Source organism: Anarrhichthys ocellatus, unplaced genomic scaffold, assembly GCF_004355925.1.
Source record: "Anarrhichthys ocellatus isolate YVR2014 unplaced genomic scaffold, GSC_Weel_1.0 scaffold35, whole genome shotgun sequence".
In the NCBI taxonomy this organism is placed as follows: Eukaryota; Metazoa; Chordata; class Actinopteri; order Perciformes; family Anarhichadidae; genus Anarrhichthys; species Anarrhichthys ocellatus.
In genome coordinates this window covers 2409291-2428069 of record NW_022280065.1, presented here as the reverse complement: position 1 = coordinate 2428069, position 18779 = coordinate 2409291, and the positions used below count along the sequence as shown (strand labels likewise).

General features: G+C 42.1%; 2 protein-coding genes across 2 annotated transcripts; both read left to right on the top strand.

Annotated features, from left to right (window-relative positions):
* Nucleotides 1–3649: 3649 nt before the first annotated feature.
* Nucleotides 3650–5613, top strand: LOC116393844 (ictacalcin-like). The gene is made up of 3 exons (XM_031866515.1): nt 3650–3727; nt 4993–5138; nt 5303–5613. The coding sequence occupies exons 2-3, from the start codon at nt 5001–5003 to the stop codon at nt 5441–5443; spliced, it is 279 nt and encodes a 92-aa protein (XP_031722375.1). The 5' UTR covers nt 3650–3727; nt 4993–5000; the 3' UTR covers nt 5444–5613.
* Nucleotides 5614–7255: 1642 nt separating this feature from the next.
* snx27a (sorting nexin 27a) lies at nt 7256–17928 on the top strand. Its single transcript, XM_031866626.1, has 13 exons — nt 7256–7692; nt 10379–10604; nt 10725–10917; nt 11267–11331; nt 11894–11998; nt 12312–12390; nt 12671–12834; nt 13751–13840; nt 14502–14651; nt 14914–15042; nt 15394–15453; nt 15829–15877; nt 16860–17928. Exons 1-13 carry the CDS (start codon nt 7367–7369, stop codon nt 16928–16930), a joined length of 1707 nt encoding a protein of 568 aa, XP_031722486.1. The 5' UTR covers nt 7256–7366; the 3' UTR covers nt 16931–17928.
* Nucleotides 17929–18779: the final 851 nt, after the last annotated feature.

Here is an 18779-nt window from a genome sequence, read left to right as displayed (position 1 = left end):
CCTGTTGTGTCTGGTGGTTATTGTATGTGTATATGCAAGTTACATATGTTTAAGTACACGTTTGCCTGCAAGTTATCATAGGCCTGCATTTTTTTTCTCATTCAAACATAAAAGCACAACTGCCCCTCTTTTAGTTTCTAGTGTTTTTTACGCGTATAAATATAAAAAATGGACACAAAGCCCTTCGTTATTGCTCTTCCCCATGCGGAGCATTGTGCTGAATTCACGCCCTGGAGAAGCTCATTCCAGAGATCACAAGTGGACTGACTCCCTTGGCAACTGTACCATAAACACTAGGTGTGATGATGTAATTCCCACCTGTAATTCATGCTTCCCTGAGTGTGAAAGTCCTCCCTCACTGCTCCATAAAGTCCTGCTTATCGCTGCTCTGAGGAATCTGCAGAATGTTCAGGTTGTGAGCGCGCCTCTCTGTGAAGCAGGCTGTTGCAGTTCTCTGAATCATGATTCTCATGAGCAGATGAATAAGGTGATCGGGTGCTTTGTAACTGAATAAAGTTTGTTGCATTCTTGTAGATTAGATTTGATTGAGCCGGACGTTCTTGGGCACGGTGTGGAAATGTGGAGTCACATGGCACAGCGCGACAGTACACCACTGTTTCCACCAAATTCTTTTCATTTTGTTTCATGTCTGGTGAAACGTGGATAACACAAGAGATGACCAGGATAACCCCCTCCTTCTGACTCTTCCTGAACTGAAGAGAGACTTTTTTTTCTTTCTAAAATAAGGTCTCTCAGGCAACACTTCCTCTCAGGCTTTGTTCTGCCACTGACAAGCTCCTCCCATCAAATATTTTAGTCATAAATGATTAAGATATGACTCCTATAATTATGGGTGCAACTGTTGAGGTCAGGGTCTGCCAATCCCAGTGACTCCTCAGAACCTTTACTGCCTGAGGAAGGCCTGCCTCGGAGGCAAAACTCAGGGGGAAATGGTCTCCTAAGCCCTTCACACACACCCTTAAGGCAGAGCCTTGCTCTGTGGCCTACCAGAGCGCATGGTTACAGGGGAAACACTCAAGTTGCTAGGTTACAAAGCACGAGTGTGTGTGTGTGTCTGTATCCCCCCCCCCTCAGTTTACACAGGCACCACACCCATGTGACCTACAGCTGAGGCTACAGCCGGGATTTCCCACTTTGTTGACTGTTTTCCCTTTTGTGTAGTTAAGCAAGAGGTGCACTAAATTCATCGACGTTACATGATACGATACATGCTGTATGTTCATCATGCGGCCTTAAACAATGCAATCAGTATTTGTGAGGATAAATAACTCTCTTCAAGCATGAAGCAAGCGAGGTAAATGAAGAGGCCCATATTTGCTCACTTAGTAGACTTAATTATTACCTTTGTCACAAGTGGGATGAAGCCATGCTTAGTATGCTTACTCTCACAGTTTTAACATTTCTCGAACTGACACAGAGTGAAGGTGTGTATTGGTTTGACTTTAGAGATAAGCAAAAATTCGGGAATGAATGCCGCACCTTCCTTGGACACACACACACAGGAAGAACAGCTCCTCTATGTGGACAATTCAGTTTGTTAAACAATAACAGCAACGTTCTGAACCCAACAAACCCTTCCAACATCCGGTTTGTAGCTGCTGCCATGGAAAATGACATCAAACTATTGTGATCTGGTTGCAGCGGATGATATAAAAATGTGAGCCAACACTTTTCCCAAACTTTTTCTCCTTGTGTCTCTAATAAACCCTTAAAATGCTGCCTATTAAAAAGAATGTCAAAGTCTTCTGAGGGTGGTGCGGGGAGTATTGTGGAGCCTCATAATGACCGCAGTATTTCTCAAATCCTGGGTGGATGTTACATTAAAAAGTGCAGTCGGTGGTAATATGAATCAAGAAAAGACTCATGGCCGCAAGTGAACCCTCTGAAAATACGCTTTCTTTTCAGTGTACTTCTGCTTGACCACTAGATGGCATAACAGTAACTATAATCATGTTGGCTGCATGTGAACATCTGATAACTGCAAATAGTTTCATATGACTCACAGCTGGATTACAAAATGTGGTTTCCATGGATACTCCCTCCCCGTTTGGTCAATCTGAGTGAGTAGGACGGGGAGGGGAGAAGAAGAAGGAAAAAAGTTTGACTAAAAGTTTCCACACAGTGAAAAAGAACGATGCAATGTAGAAATCCTAAATTCAGTTGCAGACTACATGAATGTTGGTGACTTGACTTCCAACCTATCATCAGTACTTTGATTGAAGTTGTTAATTAGAGACCAAAACAATTGCACTATGCCCAAACAGGAGAGACAGGAAAAGGCCTTGGATATCTCCAAAGTCATGCGACGGACCACACACACATCGCACCGAGTTGCCACAGTGCTAATTCTTCTGTCTCTGATTTCTGGTCTCTGCAGCTGACTCATGAGCTTCGGGGACATGATTGTGAGTCACAGCCTCCACCACAAAATTGCAAGGAAGAGAGAGCCCACTCAGGACCATAACAATGAGTCACTGTGCCTAAATGTTTTCATTTTGGAATCATGTGCATCTCCAACAGTTAAATGAAAACAGAAAAAAATGTCAATTATATACACAAAAAGAAATGAGTGAGTACAATATACAATTAAAGTATTATCTGACACACATTTAACTTAAATGTACATAACTGTTCATTGCTTTGGTTTCTGTTTTTCAAGATTTTCAAGAAGGGCATTGCAGCAAAAGTCTCGTCACATTTGGTCTTCGTCTTTAGAAAAGTCAGAAAAAACTCACAATGTAAACTCAAACAAAGAGGAGGAAGTAGAATTATGATTGAGAATGCATGCCCAAAAATATGTAATGATTAAAGTTAGTTCTTTGGGGGAGAAAAAAAAACCTAAAACTCCTCCAGCATTTGTCTCTTGACTCCAGAGTTGCATATTTTCTTTTAAAGGATTAACAAACGTGACCCTCTAAATAGAACATGCTGTATGTGACCACATCAATACAAGTGGTGATTCAGTTCACATAGTAACTGCTGCATCCTTCCATTCATCAGTTTATAAAACGTCTTCAATGAACAAGAGAAAAATGCAATCTGGTTTTGGATGTTTCCCCAAAATTCATTTTTTAAACAACTAATAATAGCAGTTCATATTCCGTTAAGAGAAGTTTTTATCTGGAAGAAAAACTAGTACTACTATGTACTTTAATACATTGCATCAAAAAGTGGAAAAAGCTCTTTATAATTCTGTCACGTGACTAAATTGGCTTCAATTATACTGTAGCTGTAAGAAGCATGAGGTAGTACAAAACATCTCCTTTTTGCTTTGAAAAAGACGATGCATCACACTGTTACACTTCCTCTACCTATCTAATGCTTTCTACAGTCTTAATAACAATAATCACAAGTTCAAATGCAATCTTGTGTTCATAACATTAGAGAGATTGTTTTTGATGCTCAAAGCAGACTCCCAAACAACGAGCATGCATAATCATTAGCTGTTTGACGGTGATTTTCTAAGCAACAATGATAAATTCACTGTTTATGAAAGAATAACTTAGGAAATGACAAAATTCCAACAGGCCACAAGGGGATAGTGGGAGTGGTTGGAGATAAAAAAAAAAAAAAAGAGGGAGGGAGGGAGGACGGAAGGGAGGAAGGGTGTGGTGGTCTATAAAGCACCCTTTGCATAATTTTCCATCACTACAGCTCCTCTGACTTTTACGCTCCAGTCTCCTTAAATCTCTACAAATCAGCTTTGGTGAGTAGAAAATCTAAACAATATTATTTTGTTTGTTGTTTGATTTCATTTACTGACTTAAAGAAATGCACCAAAACCTTTTTCCAAGAGGATATTCTTTTGAACTCAACACATTTTATGTCAGTTGTGTTAAATGCAACTTCAAAGTTACCGAGTTACCAGCTCAGTGTGCATTCCGGGGTTTTGTTTTTTCCTTCATTTCTTGTGAAACAAATGTGGCAACAAACGCTGCTCATTTAGCTCTGAGGCCAGTCATTTGGCAAACTTCAGCCTGGAATGTCCTTCCACTGATGCATTGTTCATTCAGAGGTTAGCATCCAGCTTTCGAAATTTGCTTTGAAATTAAAAGCAAACAGAAATATGATATTCGTTTCGCTTGCACAATTCCCCTCTGTTCACAAACCCTCTGCTGCCACAGTCTCCTCCGCTTGCCACACCCCAGAGAGGGAGCGACACCAGGTGAGTCAGAATGCGACCACAACCAAATCTCTTGTGTTCATGGAGTCAGTGGAAAAAAAATCTTCTTTATGTTTGACTGAGTTACCCGCAGCAACTAAGCTGCTGCCACAACAATGTCCTGTGTCAGTCGGCAGAGAGTGTGCGTTACAGGCCGTTGACAGGGGGAAAGAAGAGTGGCTGGGCCCCGGTGGAAACCGTGGGTTTATTTTTATCCAGCTGCACGGAAAGCTCAGAGAAAAACACTGGCAGAGACAAAACCAATGATGTCAGCCACTACCTGCTGCTCAAAACATCTTAATCAATAAATTAGTTTGCATTCCTTTATATATATATATATATATTGTATATTGTCTCAACAATTATAGTATATTAATAAATTAGCCAGTTAAACTGCAGTAGGAGTAAAAAGGAAACAAACAATTGGCCAACACTGGCGCAATAGTGAAGCAGACTTCATGAACTCAGATGTTTTCCATTTTTTTCCCCTCCAAACCATTCCCACCTGTTGTGGATATAAATGTTGTTCTTTGTTAACATCCCATTTTTGCCCACAATGCCACGTGATTCCTTATGGGGCGCGTCAGTAAAAGTTACCAGACCTAGACTCTGCCTCTAGATGGAGTCACAGCAGCATTAAATGAGAGCATCATGCTCAAGCAACTTCTTCAGTGAGTCACCTGAAGATATTTAAGGAAAAATACTAACCATCTGACCTGAACCCGTGCAACCATACCAATGCAGAGACATGAGGAAAGATTCCATGTGTCAAAATGAACTCTTTATTCTTTCTGTCCCTTTAAAACCAGCAATCATCATGTCTGACACCCAGAAGGCTATGGCCCTCCTCATTGCCACCTTCGATAAATACGCCGGCAAGGAGGGGGACAAGAACACCCTGACTAAGGGAGAGCTGAAAGAGCTGCTTCAGAGTGAATTTGGGGATATGCTGGGGGTAAGTGACCTCTGGCCTCTCTACTGTAAATGGTGGTGCATTGTGTGGTGATGCATTGTGATTGGTAAATGCTTGTGGTAGAATGTGTACATCATCACAGCCTGTAGAACTCTCCGGTCGTGCACATGCCCAGTGACAATTTTCCACGCATTTGTCACCTGTAGAAAGCCTCTGACAAGAAGGCTCTGGACAGCCTCTTCAAGGGCCTGGACGCAAACCAGGACAACAGTGTGGACTTCAACGAGTTTACCAACTTGGTCAGCTGCATCACCGTAATGTGCCACGACCACTTCTCCAAAAAATAAGGATCCAAGCGTCACCTTGGGGCCAGCATAGAGAGCTGCCTTCCTGTGAAAGAGATCCCATGACAGCTGTTCTGATAAGGAGTAAACATTAACTCCAATTAACTAAATTACCATAAAGGCACAAAACATTATATTGTAACGCACAATGAAATAAACTTCTTACTTTGAAACACTTTGTCTGACTGTGTGGTGAGGGGAACAGCTGGATTAACTTCAGGAAAGGAGCAATACAACCGCAGGTTAAAACAGAAAGGGTGTCATTGATGTTGCTTATCGTATTTAGAGCTAGAAGTGTAAAGTCATAAGCAATAACACAATTCTATACAGTTTTCTGTTACGGCTTTACTAGGTCTGGTATATTGCAGTAGCTTATGGTGGATAATGGTTATTTATCAATTGGCAAACTTTAGGTGTTGTTGTACAAGCTGACCTAATCATACCTAACCCATTTTAGTTCAAGTAACACAGTCTTGCTTTATGGTTTTAATATACTATTGTAACTTTACCTGAATATTTTGTTTTGTTATAGACTCCACTATACATATACAGTATGTGATGGCTTTCTTTTCTAAAAAGAGGTTAAACACGCAGAGCTGGCAATAAGTAATACAAATAAATCAAATATGATGTGTCGGGCCAGCACCTCATGGGTCCTGGGTTCAAATCTGACCTGGCAGGCATGGGGCTTTTCTACATGGAGGTCTGCATGTTTTCCTGTGTGTGACTCTCATGTGAGTGCCCCAGTTCCACTGCGCACAGCCACAAGACATGCAGGTCAGATGAACTGTCAATTCTAAATTGCCTTTATAGGTGTGACTGTGAATGCAGTTGTCTGTATGTGTTAGCCCTGTGAGGGACTGGCGACCTGACTTGTTTACCCAGCCTCTGCATGTCAGCAGGGGCTGCCTTGATGAGAGGCCGTAGCGCGGGGATGGATGGATGAATGGGATGTATATGGATTATCACATGGGTTGATGCAAGAATGCTTTAACATGATGAACAAATGAATACTTTTATTTGTAGTACATCAGTACATTTTTTGTTTTCTAGTTTTCTAGCAAAATGAATACAAGCTTCAAATCAAGTATTTTCAGTGGTAGCATTGGTAGCATTGGTATTCTTTTTTTTAAATGTCCATTGCTGATTTTCTTTTACTGTGCACTTTTGTCCTTGCAGCTTCTTCAATCAACATCAATGTTTTGGACTGTAGTCCAGGATCACTATCGGTGATGTGTGTCACTGAAGCACTGTGAAGCCTTAACCCCAATATTATTTTAACGCCGTGCATTTTGGTAATAATGAATAGCCGTGTGCCTTGAGGACTGACAACCTGCATTCTTCCATTCCTAACAAACACAGCAGCTGGTGACTTCACAGATGACTTCTCCCTCTCTGTTTTAAAGTTTGTAATCAGCACCTGTACCCTGTACAGCACATGATTGCCTGTCCCAATCATATGGATTACTCAAGATCATTTGAGAAGAAGCTAAATGATATCAGTGTTTGTGTCTGTGTCACAAGGCAACAAATCAGGGAGTGGAAAGTTGAAAAGAGCCATATATAGGTGGAAATCATATTATCTATAGTTTTCCTGAGAGAGTTCAATCAAAAAATGAAAGTTAAAAACAGGTTACTTCTAAAAAAAAAAATCTTCTTACAATATATAAAATAAATCAATAAATCGTGTCTTCCTATGTTGTATTTTTTGTTCATTTATTGTCAATTGAATAACTTCGCATTGAAAAGATCAACAGACCAGACTTTGGGTGACGCCTCCGGCCAGTCACGTTGTGAGGCCGTGTCTCGTGACGCTGCTGAGGGGCGGGTTATCAGGACTGTGGTGCTAACGTTTACTGAGGGACAGAGCTCGAGTGTTGTTTTGAATTTACGATAAGACACCGATCGGAAGGGGGGCTAGGGCCTATGGATAAGATGGCGGATGTAGAAGACGATGAAACTCAGTCTGCTCCCCCTTCGGCATCCCGTAACGGTCCGGTTGTCGGTTCGTCTGCGGACACCGCGGGCCAGAACATAGCCAGCATTACGGTTACGTCAGGTCCACGGATGGTGAGGATAGTCAAGTCGGAGTCCGGCTACGGGTTCAACGTTCGCGGTCAAGTTAGCGAAGGAGGACAGCTCCGGAGCATCAACGGAGAGCTGTACGCTCCTCTTCAGCATGTCAGCGCTGTTTTACCCGGAGGAGCGGCAGACCGAGCTGGGATAGCAAAGGGTGACAGGATCCTGGAAGTGTAAGTTCAGCCTCTATCGGTTCAACATGGCCAGGTAACGTTAGTTAGCAAGTGAGGCTAGCTACCTAATTTAGCCTGTGTTGATCCAAAGCATGCGTTAATATGAGCTATCTTCAAGGTATAACGCTACGTCACATGTCTGTTATGACTGCACACGTAATGTAAGCCGTTTACCAAGCTAATTAGTTATTTGTCCAGGTTATGCGTTAACGTAGCTAAACACTTGGTGTTGTAGCTAAAGCTAACGCTGGAGAGTTATCCAGAAAGCTAACCGTCTTACATAAGTTGGACAACAGGCTGTGCATGTTGATTAGCTGTAGCTAGCTAGCGAGCCAGGTAGCTAACGTATTTGTTGTTTGCTCACTTTGCGCAGTGACTGCTTCAGCGTGGTGGTAATGACGGGAATCGAATGACAATCTTGTTGAGGTTGTATTGTCATGTCCATAATAGCGTGGAGGTGTGTTTTAACCCTGTCCGGAGACATTGGATGGCAGTGTTGTTACGCACGATTCAATATCAAATGTTCAGAGTGTGCACGCATCTTGTCTTGAATATAAACACAACTGGCATGATGTTTACATGGGACAGTTCTAGTCTTTTGTTTTGACCCTTTATTTCAATAAGTGCACGTGATTGGCGTTAATGTACATGACTTGAAAATGCTAATGAACTGTCAGTCTTTCCCTAAAGGAGATTTTCATGCGAATAACCTAATTGTTAAACGTCTCTTCTAGCCTTTAACTTTTAACAGATATATATATAAGTGAGACCTAGAATGATACTTGCAATACAAAAGGGAAATTATGTTCCCATGGAGCTCTTCAGTTCATATTTGCATGATTAAACCAAACTATCAATGATTTCCCCCCCCCTCTGTGGTTGTGAGCCTTGGCCCTAATAATAGGTAAATGCTGTGTAAAATGAACAAAATGTTAATAGTAAATAATTATGTACAATTATGACAGGTATGTGAATCTTAGAAGTATATGTGTGTGTGTGTGGCCTATAAGCTGTAACATCAGGATTTGAACATGTTCATGTATTACTGTGACTGGGTCACAGGTTAAACTTCGACAAAGGGAGAAGAGGAACAGAAAACAAGGATCTACATCTACTTGCTGAGGCACCAAAAGAGTTTCACTCAGCCTTTGTTTTCTTCATGTTTACTGCTACAGCTCTCTCTGGTCATGTGACTATACCAGTGCTTATCATGTGACTTATTAACCACCTTGATCATTTCGGAGAAACTCGGAAGAATCCTCCGGTTAGTTATGTGAAGTGTCAGCATCTTACTAGTTTTATGAACAATTAAGGGTAACAATGCTCCACCACCGCTGGTGATAACCAGCTAACTTTAGCTATTTCCTGACTTCACTAAGTAAACTTTACTGTGTATAGTTTGTGTAGAATCAGATTTTTCAGAGTCACCTTTATAAAGCAGATAATATTCTCATCAAGTTTTGATTATTGATTCTCACAATTTAAAAAAAGAATGATTTATCTTATAGTTAAATCTTATATTCAGAGAATATACCCAATATCTTTTAAAATAATATGAAGACTTGCTTTGCTCAAGTTCATGTTCACTTTTTTTCTGCTTTAGGCCATTGTAAATTGTTACAGGAATGCGTCACGGTTCCATTCTTTCATAGACTAAATATTTCATTCAAACATATTAACTACACTTCACTTAGCCTAATTCACATTCATCCAACCCTCTTTGTAGCTGATCAGCTAGTGTGACACCTTTCTGGCAGACATTGCTTTGCTGCTGTTGTGTCTAATAAGAGGATGATGGGATCAGATTAATGTTGAGACCAAAACTTCTCCTTTAATCTTTATCTTTTTGGTCACCTCCTACTCCTTTGCTATCTAGTTGAACGACTCTGAGGAATCCCGTCATGTCGCTTTCTATTCCCATTCCTTCCATTGTTGTCTATTTTTAACTACGACCTCTTTATCCGTTAGACTTATGCCACTTTGATCCACGATGCTCGACAGATAAACATTTATAAGCAACAAGAGAGGCATGGCATATGGTGGACAGACCAGTGATTGGACTCTTGCATGCACCATCCTCTCCTGTGTCTGCCCCGCTGTTTCTCTTAGGACGATTAGCAGAGACACCTGATGCTGGGGCCATCTGGCCTCAGCAAAGCCAAGAAGGGAGGTGTCTCACAGCACCAAAGGAAAGAGAGACATCAGACCTGACCTGGTTACTCAGCACTCCCAACATTGTGTTTATCAATGGAGGACAAAATGCGCTGACATTACCACACACCGTGATTAGTAAAACGAGCAGGATGCATATTTTGCAGCGCTAACAGAAGGACACTTTCATTGCAGATCTGCACCGTATCATTTATCATTAATATATTTATAAATGCATTACGGACCTTATTGTGTGGATCGGTTATTGTGACACACATGACTAATCATTAGAAGTTCAGCGTTTGCACTATTAGTTGCATTCATTCAGTCAAAGCGGGCCAACAACTGAGTCTTTAGTGCCACAGCTATTCGTGGCCTCGTGTTAACTTTACAAACAAATTGTTACCTGCTGCATTTCAAATGAGTTTTTAAAAAACGGTGGGAAAAGAGGGTTTTTAAAACTTATTGCCAACTTTCCTTCTGTCTCTCCCTTCCTCCTCCTTCCACCTTTCTCTTGCTCTTACTTTCCCTCCAGTAATGGGGTGAGCGTGGAAGGTGCCACCCACAAGCAGGTGGTGGACCTCATCCGTGCAGGGGAGAAGGAGCTGGTTCTGGCTGTGCTGTCGGTTCCTGCTCAGGAGGCAGATGGCTTGGAAGGAGGAGATGAAGTTCAACTTAACTATGACTACAGCGACAAGCAGGCAGTGCCCATTTCTATTCCCACGTACAAACATGTAGAGCAGCACTCTGAGAGGTTTGTGGTGAGTACCAATCTGACACACAACTTTTACAACCTCTTGCGGCTGCCCCTCAAATTTAGATTGTTAAAAATGGTATTGAAAACCACTTGTTCTGTCCTGTCTTTGGCTCAATGACCGTAGGTGTACAACGTGTACATGTCAGGTAGACAGCTATGCTCAAAGCGCTACCGGGAGTTTGCCATCCTGCACCAGAACCTCAAGAGGGAGTATTCTAACTTCAACTTCCCAAAGCTTCCTGGTAAATGGCCCTTCTCCCTGTCCGAACAGCAGCTGGATGCTCGCCGTAGAGGCCTGGAGGAATATCTCGAGCGAGGTAGGCTCATATGGAAGGTCACTGGCACGTAAACCCAATTGTTTGCTAATTTTCAATGATTGTCTCTTACCAAGCCACATGTTGTTTAAGAAGAATTGCAGCTTGACTTTCCATGGTTGAAGTATAAGTACGATGAGCTATTCAGACCCATCGGAGTCCATAATAGTCCTACGAAGGAATGATTGAATGTGTACATGCAGAAATCATTTAGTTAGGATATAAAATAGTTCTGGCTGTGAAAAATGTTCCACCATATATTGAAACACTATAAATCTGAACAAAGCATGTTTATTTGATTTACTTTGATCTCCCCCTCTTTCTCTCCACCTGCTTCTGTATTTGTCTCTAGTTTGCTCTGTGCGGGTGGTCGGGGAGAGTGACATCATGCAGGAGTTTCTCTCTGAATCAGATGAGGTATGCATCTTATTTATTATTGTTCTGACATGGACTGTAATAGATTTGGCTTTTGCTATTTCTGTGTGAATTTTGATTCTGAGCTTTGAAACGTTGTTTGTCTTGTGAGGAAGAGGATCTGCACAGTGCCACGTTTATCCATCAACCTCCTTTTTAGTCTTTTAGTGCAAAAAGAAGTAGGCTATTTTCCATAAACAAGCATCAGTAGTCAAGTTTAATTCCTTCAAAGTAGCTGTCTGCCATCATGTCTGCCAGCGTGGAGTTTAAATGTGAGACCCAAAACAATTTAACAGTTAATTGCATTGCCTTTCTAGTGTTGAATGAATGACAGCATCAGAGACAAATGCAATAGCACTTAAAGAAGCATAAATAGGAGGAGCAGGACCAAAACTGATAGTAGTTCTGGTTTAGTTGTGTCTTCTTTGCTTATTTTTTTATAGTTCTGATGTAAATGAAGCATTCACCAGTAATTCAGAACAAACGCACACTCATACAAGCAGGCACGCACCCTTGTTAAGCCAGCTCTACAGCTGTTCTCATTACGTGTTGCTTCGCTGTGCAGAACTACAATGGAGTGACAGACGTAGAGCTGCGGATAGCCCTGCCAGACAAGACCACCATCTCTGTCAGAGTACGCAAGAACAGCACCACAGATCAGGTGTACCAGGTAAGATCACATGACATCTGCTGGGAGGATGCTGTCATACACTGATATTGTACAGTATATTGCCCCGTTGTTTTTTGGACATCTGAATTTGTCTTTGAATTCAGTTCTTAGCTAGAATTATGACACTGAGAATTGCTAAATTAAATCATATCTACTGGTAAATACATGATATTCCTTATGTGTAGAACATGCATTCATAGTGAAAGGACAAATAACACAGACACACTTTATAAAAGATCAACTTTCATGGTGCAATAAAAAAGTCTCAAACATTGTTTCTCTGACATACGTGACTGTATCGTCCTTTCTGTAGGCGTTAGTGATGAAGGTTGGAATGGACAGTATTATGGCGAGCTACTTTGCCCTTTTTGAAGTCATCAACCACTCCTTTGGTAAGAACCGTGTGTGTATTGACATTGTATGGAAATTCACAGAGCATTGTTTTTCTCTTGTTTGATTCTAAATGCCTTGCTTGGGTGACTTATCACATGAGTTTTCTAAATAAAGACCTGTACCAATGCACTGGTTATTTGAATGCATTGGGCCTAAGGGTATGCACAGTTTTGGACAGCAAGGGCAGGTAATGTTGCACACGAGGCCAGAATGAATTATTTTCTAGTGACTGAACGGACAACCCCCCCCCCCCCCTCTCCTTTCTATTATTTGTTGCAGTGCGGAAGCTGGTTCCTAATGAGTTTCCCCACAAGCTTTATGTGCAGAACTACACATCAGCAGTGCCGGGGACGTGCTTGGCGCTCCGCAAATGGTTGTTCAGCTTCCAGGAGGAGGAGTTGCTAAGAGACAACCCGCTGGCGCTGCACTACTGCTTCCACCAGGTGACAACAATAATTTAACCCCACTTGCCACGGACGTCAGGGAACGTGGCTCAAACTGTGTTCTTCTGGGCTTTTCTTCTCAAGAGTTCATATACTCCTCTCTGAGTTGAAGCTGTTCAAACATGTTGGAGGTTTCTGAAATTTTTTTTTTTTTTACATGTATTATTTCTGGTATAATAACTGTATTTCTCTCCTCTTTTACTCTAACCCACTTAAACTGGTTTTAAAATCATCCGGTTCAGTCTCGTTCATTATTCCCACAGTGAAAATGTTTTTTTACCGTGGCTTTTGAATATATCTGCATTCAGTGTAAACACACACACACAGGTTCACTCATGTAGATCAATGCGTACTTGTTATTTTATCCAGCTTTCCTAGACATTAAACACAATCTGATTATATAGTATCTTGCAGTCTAGGCTTTGAAATGCTACCACTCATGTCCTTAATCAGGACCAGAGAACCATAATAATCTAGTATAAGTATAACGTGTGAACGGAAATAATCCTCGAATGGAAATGCACAAAAACACAACATAGCAGCAGCAGCAGTCTACAAGCTGTCCGCTGACTAATAAAGGTCACTGCCTGAAGCGTTTTAGGCAGGCGAGGTTTAGCAGTGACCCATAACAGCAGTTTCTGCTTTAAAGTCAGCCGACGAGTTTAAACTTGTTGTTGAGCTCTGTTTAGCTGATCTTAAGGCAGCTGCATAAATCACTACGAACACGACCCCCTTTCACAATGTTGATCGTTGGTAACGTAGAAATATTGATTACAGCCACTTTAAGATGTACACATAAGTAACTGCTGTCATTGATTGAATGTGGTTACTTGAGGCATAATGTCCTTCTGCTCAATGTTTTTAATAGGATAATTATTTTTGTGCAGTGACCTTACATAATACCCGTCTGTCCTAGGCATTGGAAGATGTGAAGAAGGGATTCATAAAAACAGAGGACAAATCCTACCAGCTGCAGAAACTGGCAGAGCAGCGCAAGATGGCCACGGTCAGTCCTACAGACCACTCTTTGTTCGGGGAGGGGATTGGGATGACTACACTTTTTGCCTGCTGACCAGAGCCATCACCAAAACGTTACCAAATAGAAATGGACAGAGAAGTCAGAAACCCTTTTACTTCTGTGGTTTAAACGGAGATAGAGCCATTGAGTTAAATATCGATGTTTGTTGAACATTAACCGAACTGTGGCACGTGAGAGTCTGAAGGCTTGTGTGTGCGAGTCTAACTGCATTCATTGCTATGCAGCCACCCAGCACAACATTTCCTAATTTTAGGCGGTATCTTAAATCAGGAATGTTCACGAAGATAAGAACATTTGCTTCATCCGGATCAACTAGACGGAGAAACCTAAATATTTGGTAATCGTACACCCTTACTCGTATCTCGGAAAAGGTCAGTATCTGCATGAAAGAAGCACAGGACTCTGAATGTAGTCATATCACAAAGTAGTGGAATAGAAATAGAGATTGTTGCAGGTTGCTGTTACTCAGCATTACTGCGTTATTCTTTCTGTTACACACCTAAGAAAGTCCTACTTATGAGTAATTGTACTAAGGAGAGAGACGTAAACCTCATCTTGTTTAGATTGCTACAGCCTGGTTAATTATAGGATTAATGACGGATGTGTTTGCTCTGTAATACTCTGTTAGTACCTGAGTCTGCTGCGGACATGTGAGGGCTACAACGAGGTGGCCTTCCCCCACTGCTCCTGTGACTCCCGGAGGAAAGGCCATGTCATCACAGCTATCAGCATCCATCACTTCAAGCTGCACGCTTGTACCGAGGACGGCACGCTGGAGGTGAGCGTTTGTTTTTGCTGGTTTGATAAAGAAGTACAGCACAAGTACATCACTTTTTAGGGCAACACAGTATGTGAAAATAGAGATTCTTACATTATTGTGTAAAACAATTTGGGCTATAACGTGTATAATAAAGTACAATCCTGAATTTTCCTAAATGGATTTCCCAGATAGTGAATTGTGAAGCAAAGCAAATGTTGAGCTTAACATGTAAATGTCTGTCTGTGCACAGAGCTTACCTGCTGTGAACTCTCTCCCACAGAACCAGGTGATCGCTTTTGAGTGGGCGGAGATGCAGCGTTGGGACACTGACGAGGAGGGGATGGCTTTCTGCTTTGAATACGCCAGAGGAGAGAAGAAGCCTCGCTGGGTCAAGATCTTCACTCCATATGTAAGTCACCATGTGTATTTGCAGGTTGTTGTGTTCTTTGTTGTTTGGCTGTAGTCAAAAGAAAAGCTAGCTGGACTGAAATTCTTTCACCAATTCTACCAATAAGAATATCGACCAACCGACGGCCGGAAGGGGTCAATCCTACTTTGTTTGAATTTGCCGTTTTAGAGTGACATATGTTTTTTTTTTTTTAAAGAAAAAGTTCTAATTGGTTTGATAGTCAACACACTTTCCTTCACATGCACTAATAACGGTAGTAAAAAGCAAAACCTTGTCGCTGTGACTTTGCAGGCTGATTGTGGTGTATAAGAAGGCTCGCTTGACATTCTCTTTGTTTTTTTTCCCTCCCAGTTTAACTACATGCACGAGTGCTTTGAGCGGATCTTCTGTGAGCTGAAGTGGAGGAAACAGGTAAGGACCACTCCTTTCCTCTTTCCTTGTGGGAAGCACATGACGTGCCAAGTTTGATATTCTAAACATGGCTTATTTCTTACGTTTTTCTTTACAAATACAAAAATGGGGGGCGGCCGTGGCTCACTGGGTAGAGAGGGTCGTCCGGCAACCGCAAAGTTGCTACGTGTCCTATGCCGAAGTGTCCCTGAGCAAGACACTAAACCCCTAACTGCTCCCCGGGCGCTTCTCAGCAGCCCTAGCTTATTGGGATGGGTTAAATGCACAGGACAAATTTCGTATATGTGTAAATGTATATGACAATAAACTTAAAACTTAAAACTTTAACTTTAAAAGATTTCACATTTCTTGTGTATTGATTTTTTTTGCTATCAGGTTGAGGAAGAGGCATCTGACAAAGACAACAAAAACTGCAGTAACAATGGTAAGCAGCAAGTATTTATTTTTTTTTGTCCTAAATACAACAGCGTTTGTAACACGCGTGATAAAACACAGCACCGACACTGAATGGTAAGAGACTTTATCTAGGGCAAATTATAAAGAAATATGTATTCAGGTGTGGTACTGAGTGTCACCCATCAAGCATCATGAATTATGCAAAGAACCCTGACAAAAACTAAAAGGGCAAGGGCAGGGAGAGGGGTTTAAGTATGCTACCTTCTTCTTTTTTATGTGTAATAAAGGCAAAAATATATGTGCACGTTTTCCTAGTTAATAAGTAACTTATGTTCAGTGACATTGAACCACACTTGGCCCTAAAAAGGTACTTTCAGATACGCTTGTGTTTCATTGTCTCTCTTGTGCAGCAGCTCTTATTGCATTATAAGGAACCGCACATATTCGAGGAAAGTACGAAGCAGAGAGAAGGCTGCATTTCATGGCCAACTCACTTCACAGTGTGCTTAACTAAGGAGAGAGTAAATTCTGCTCCAGTGCTATCCGATCACTGTAAGAAGTGTTCAGATTAGATGCATGCAAAAGACACGTGACTCGCTATCAGGGCCATCTCCAAGAGACCCACACAGTAGAAGGAAGTTGAAACTATTTGTTCCATGTGAGACAGCACAAGACCAGCAATACAGGAATGTGGAAAAGCAGCTTGAGGCTGAGTCGGCAACCTCTTGGAGATACAGGAACAGAGATTATGTCAGCTGAGGACTCAAAAAATGAGATGGCCGATGCCGTCTATATATAAGACGAAGGCTTCAGCGCGCCACAAAGGCACTTGTTGAATCACTTATAATCAAGCAGTCGGAATTCAGAGAATGGTCTTAGTGACGGTGCTGAGAAACTGACGAATGTGTGTTGTGCTGTGGCAGCATGTTCATAAGTCACGTGGCATTCGGAGAAAGAAAGAAAAGCCCGTCATTCAGACTTGTTCCCTGAATCGTCTCTCTGTGTTCCAGAGTATCTGCCTCCTCTGGAGACGCAGCAGAAGGGATGGCGCCACCTAGGGGGAGAGATCGCAACTTCCTAAAAAGAAAATCATCTGTCATCACACGGAACTAGAACTGGTCCACTTGCATCATCACAGCCACCCCAGAGAGCGCCCATCGACAAACACAGAACCGAGTGGAAGACTCGAGGCGATCCCCGCCCCGCCCCCCACCCCCCGCCCCAAAAAACAAACCGGAAGTGCACCGGAAATGGAATCGCCAGACTTTACCGACCCCGAGGGATGCACACACCGCAAGAAGAGCGATGCAGGATAAATCCACAAAAGCCAACTTTCATGTCATTCACTAGATCTCCATAGCGTGTCTGTTGTTTTCCTCCATGCATCTGCCCTGTGATGTGTGGCAGGACACCGGTCGAGATGTAACACACGCACACGTGTGCAGTGCGTGGACCGGTCCGGGGTCACCACAGCGCTGCAAAGGGAGCTCTGCGATGAACCGCCGCTTGGCGCGAGAGCCAACACGTGAGATAGAATTGTCCGACGCGACGGGCTCAGCTGCAAAGCTTTCAGCCTGGCCCTCGTCTGCTGAACTGAGCTGATGAGAATACGAATGGAGACAAACAGAAAAATGGGGGTTTTCAGTTCTTTAAATGTTAGGAAGAAAGAAAGCAAAATCCTGCTTTACACTGATGATGGACAACAACGCAAACAAGTTTTCTATCTGTAAGGTCAGACGTATGTATTCTGTCTTTGTCAAAACAAACATAGTCGACACAAATGTAACTGAAAAGGATGTCGGGGGATGTTTCATAATTGTGTGTATCTTACTTCTGATAAAATATAGATTAATATAAGAGCTATACAAAAACATTGTTTCCTGATCTAACACAACGAAACACTAACTGGATCGCATTCAGCGCTGCTCTAACAAATTTAAGTTGTTCCCCTTTTGTTCCGGTCTAACCCACGCGACCGACAGAACCACGTCTGTTGTCTGCCGCTGGTGTCGGTTTGTGTGTTCGTCCCCCTCGCAAGTGTTTCAATGTGGTGATTTTTGCAGAGCTCGTAAGTCGAGAGGAAGAGGTGTTCTCCGTCTCTGTGCAGGGAGGAACTCTTGAACAAAAAGTTGACAGGCCAAACGTTTTTGAAACGGCACACGGTGTGACTGACCGATCGTGAGTATAGACGGGACAAGAGAGGTATTTCTGTTGAGTTGCAGTTTTCTGAACAGGCAGCAGAGAGCAGCAGAGTGCAAGACGTGTTTAGTCGTCGTCTTTGAGGAAAGAAATTGAAATTCTCAGCTTCTTACAGAGCGATCCTCCCGGCTCTGTAACCTACCCAAAAGTATCACTCCTCTTCAGGTTGTACAATAACCATGTCAGGAAGACAGATTGTGTGTGTGTGTGTGTGTGTGTGTGTGTGTGTGTGTGTGTGTGTGTGTCTAGAGTAGATGGTGCATACAGTTGTGTGACTGCAACTGGCATACATAGCAATGCAGGCAGCTGCCTGCCTCCTACTGCACCTACATTGGTACAGTATTCGTTGTGTGTATTTGCACATGACACATGATTACATGACAATTTACACAGATTTTTTGTGTGTGTTTTTAGAGCAACACGTTTTTCTCTTTGTAGATTTTCAGTTTGAAACATTTTTGTCTCACTTGAAGTGTAGAAAGCAGGTTTACACGCCGGCGAGAAAGGAGACGATGTGTGTAAATGTATTGATTTCCTCTTGAATGCAACAGAGTTTTGTTCATCCCACTAATGGCGAGTAGTTTATTGCAGTTTATTAATTACTGACTCATTCTTAAGCTTCACTCGCTGTCTGGCAGCGACCAAAAACCTGAAACCAAGAGTAACGTTGGTTTGTTTTTTATTCACACTGACTTAGAGCACAAGTTCTGCTTTACTCAAAAAACAAAATA

What these genes read in the sequence shown, in the direction of transcription:
- LOC116393844 (XM_031866515.1), top strand. Translation starts at nt 5,001, where the DNA reads ATGTCTGACACCCAGAAGGCTATGGCCCTCCTCATTGCCACCTTCGAT. An exon ending in AATTTGGGGATATGCTGGGG is followed by an intron (nt 5,139 to 5,302) that starts GTAAGTGACCTC and finishes TGTCACCTGTAG; the next exon opens with AAAGCCTCTGACAAGAAGGC.
- snx27a (XM_031866626.1), top strand. Translation starts at nt 7,367, where the DNA reads ATGGATAAGATGGCGGATGTAGAAGACGATGAAACTCAGTCTGCTCCC. An exon ending in GGAGGAATATCTCGAGCGAG is followed by an intron (nt 10,918 to 11,266) that starts GTAGGCTCATAT and finishes ATTTGTCTCTAG; the next exon opens with TTTGCTCTGTGCGGGTGGTC. An exon ending in CCGAGGACGGCACGCTGGAG is followed by an intron (nt 14,652 to 14,913) that starts GTGAGCGTTTGT and finishes TCTCTCCCACAG; the next exon opens with AACCAGGTGATCGCTTTTGA.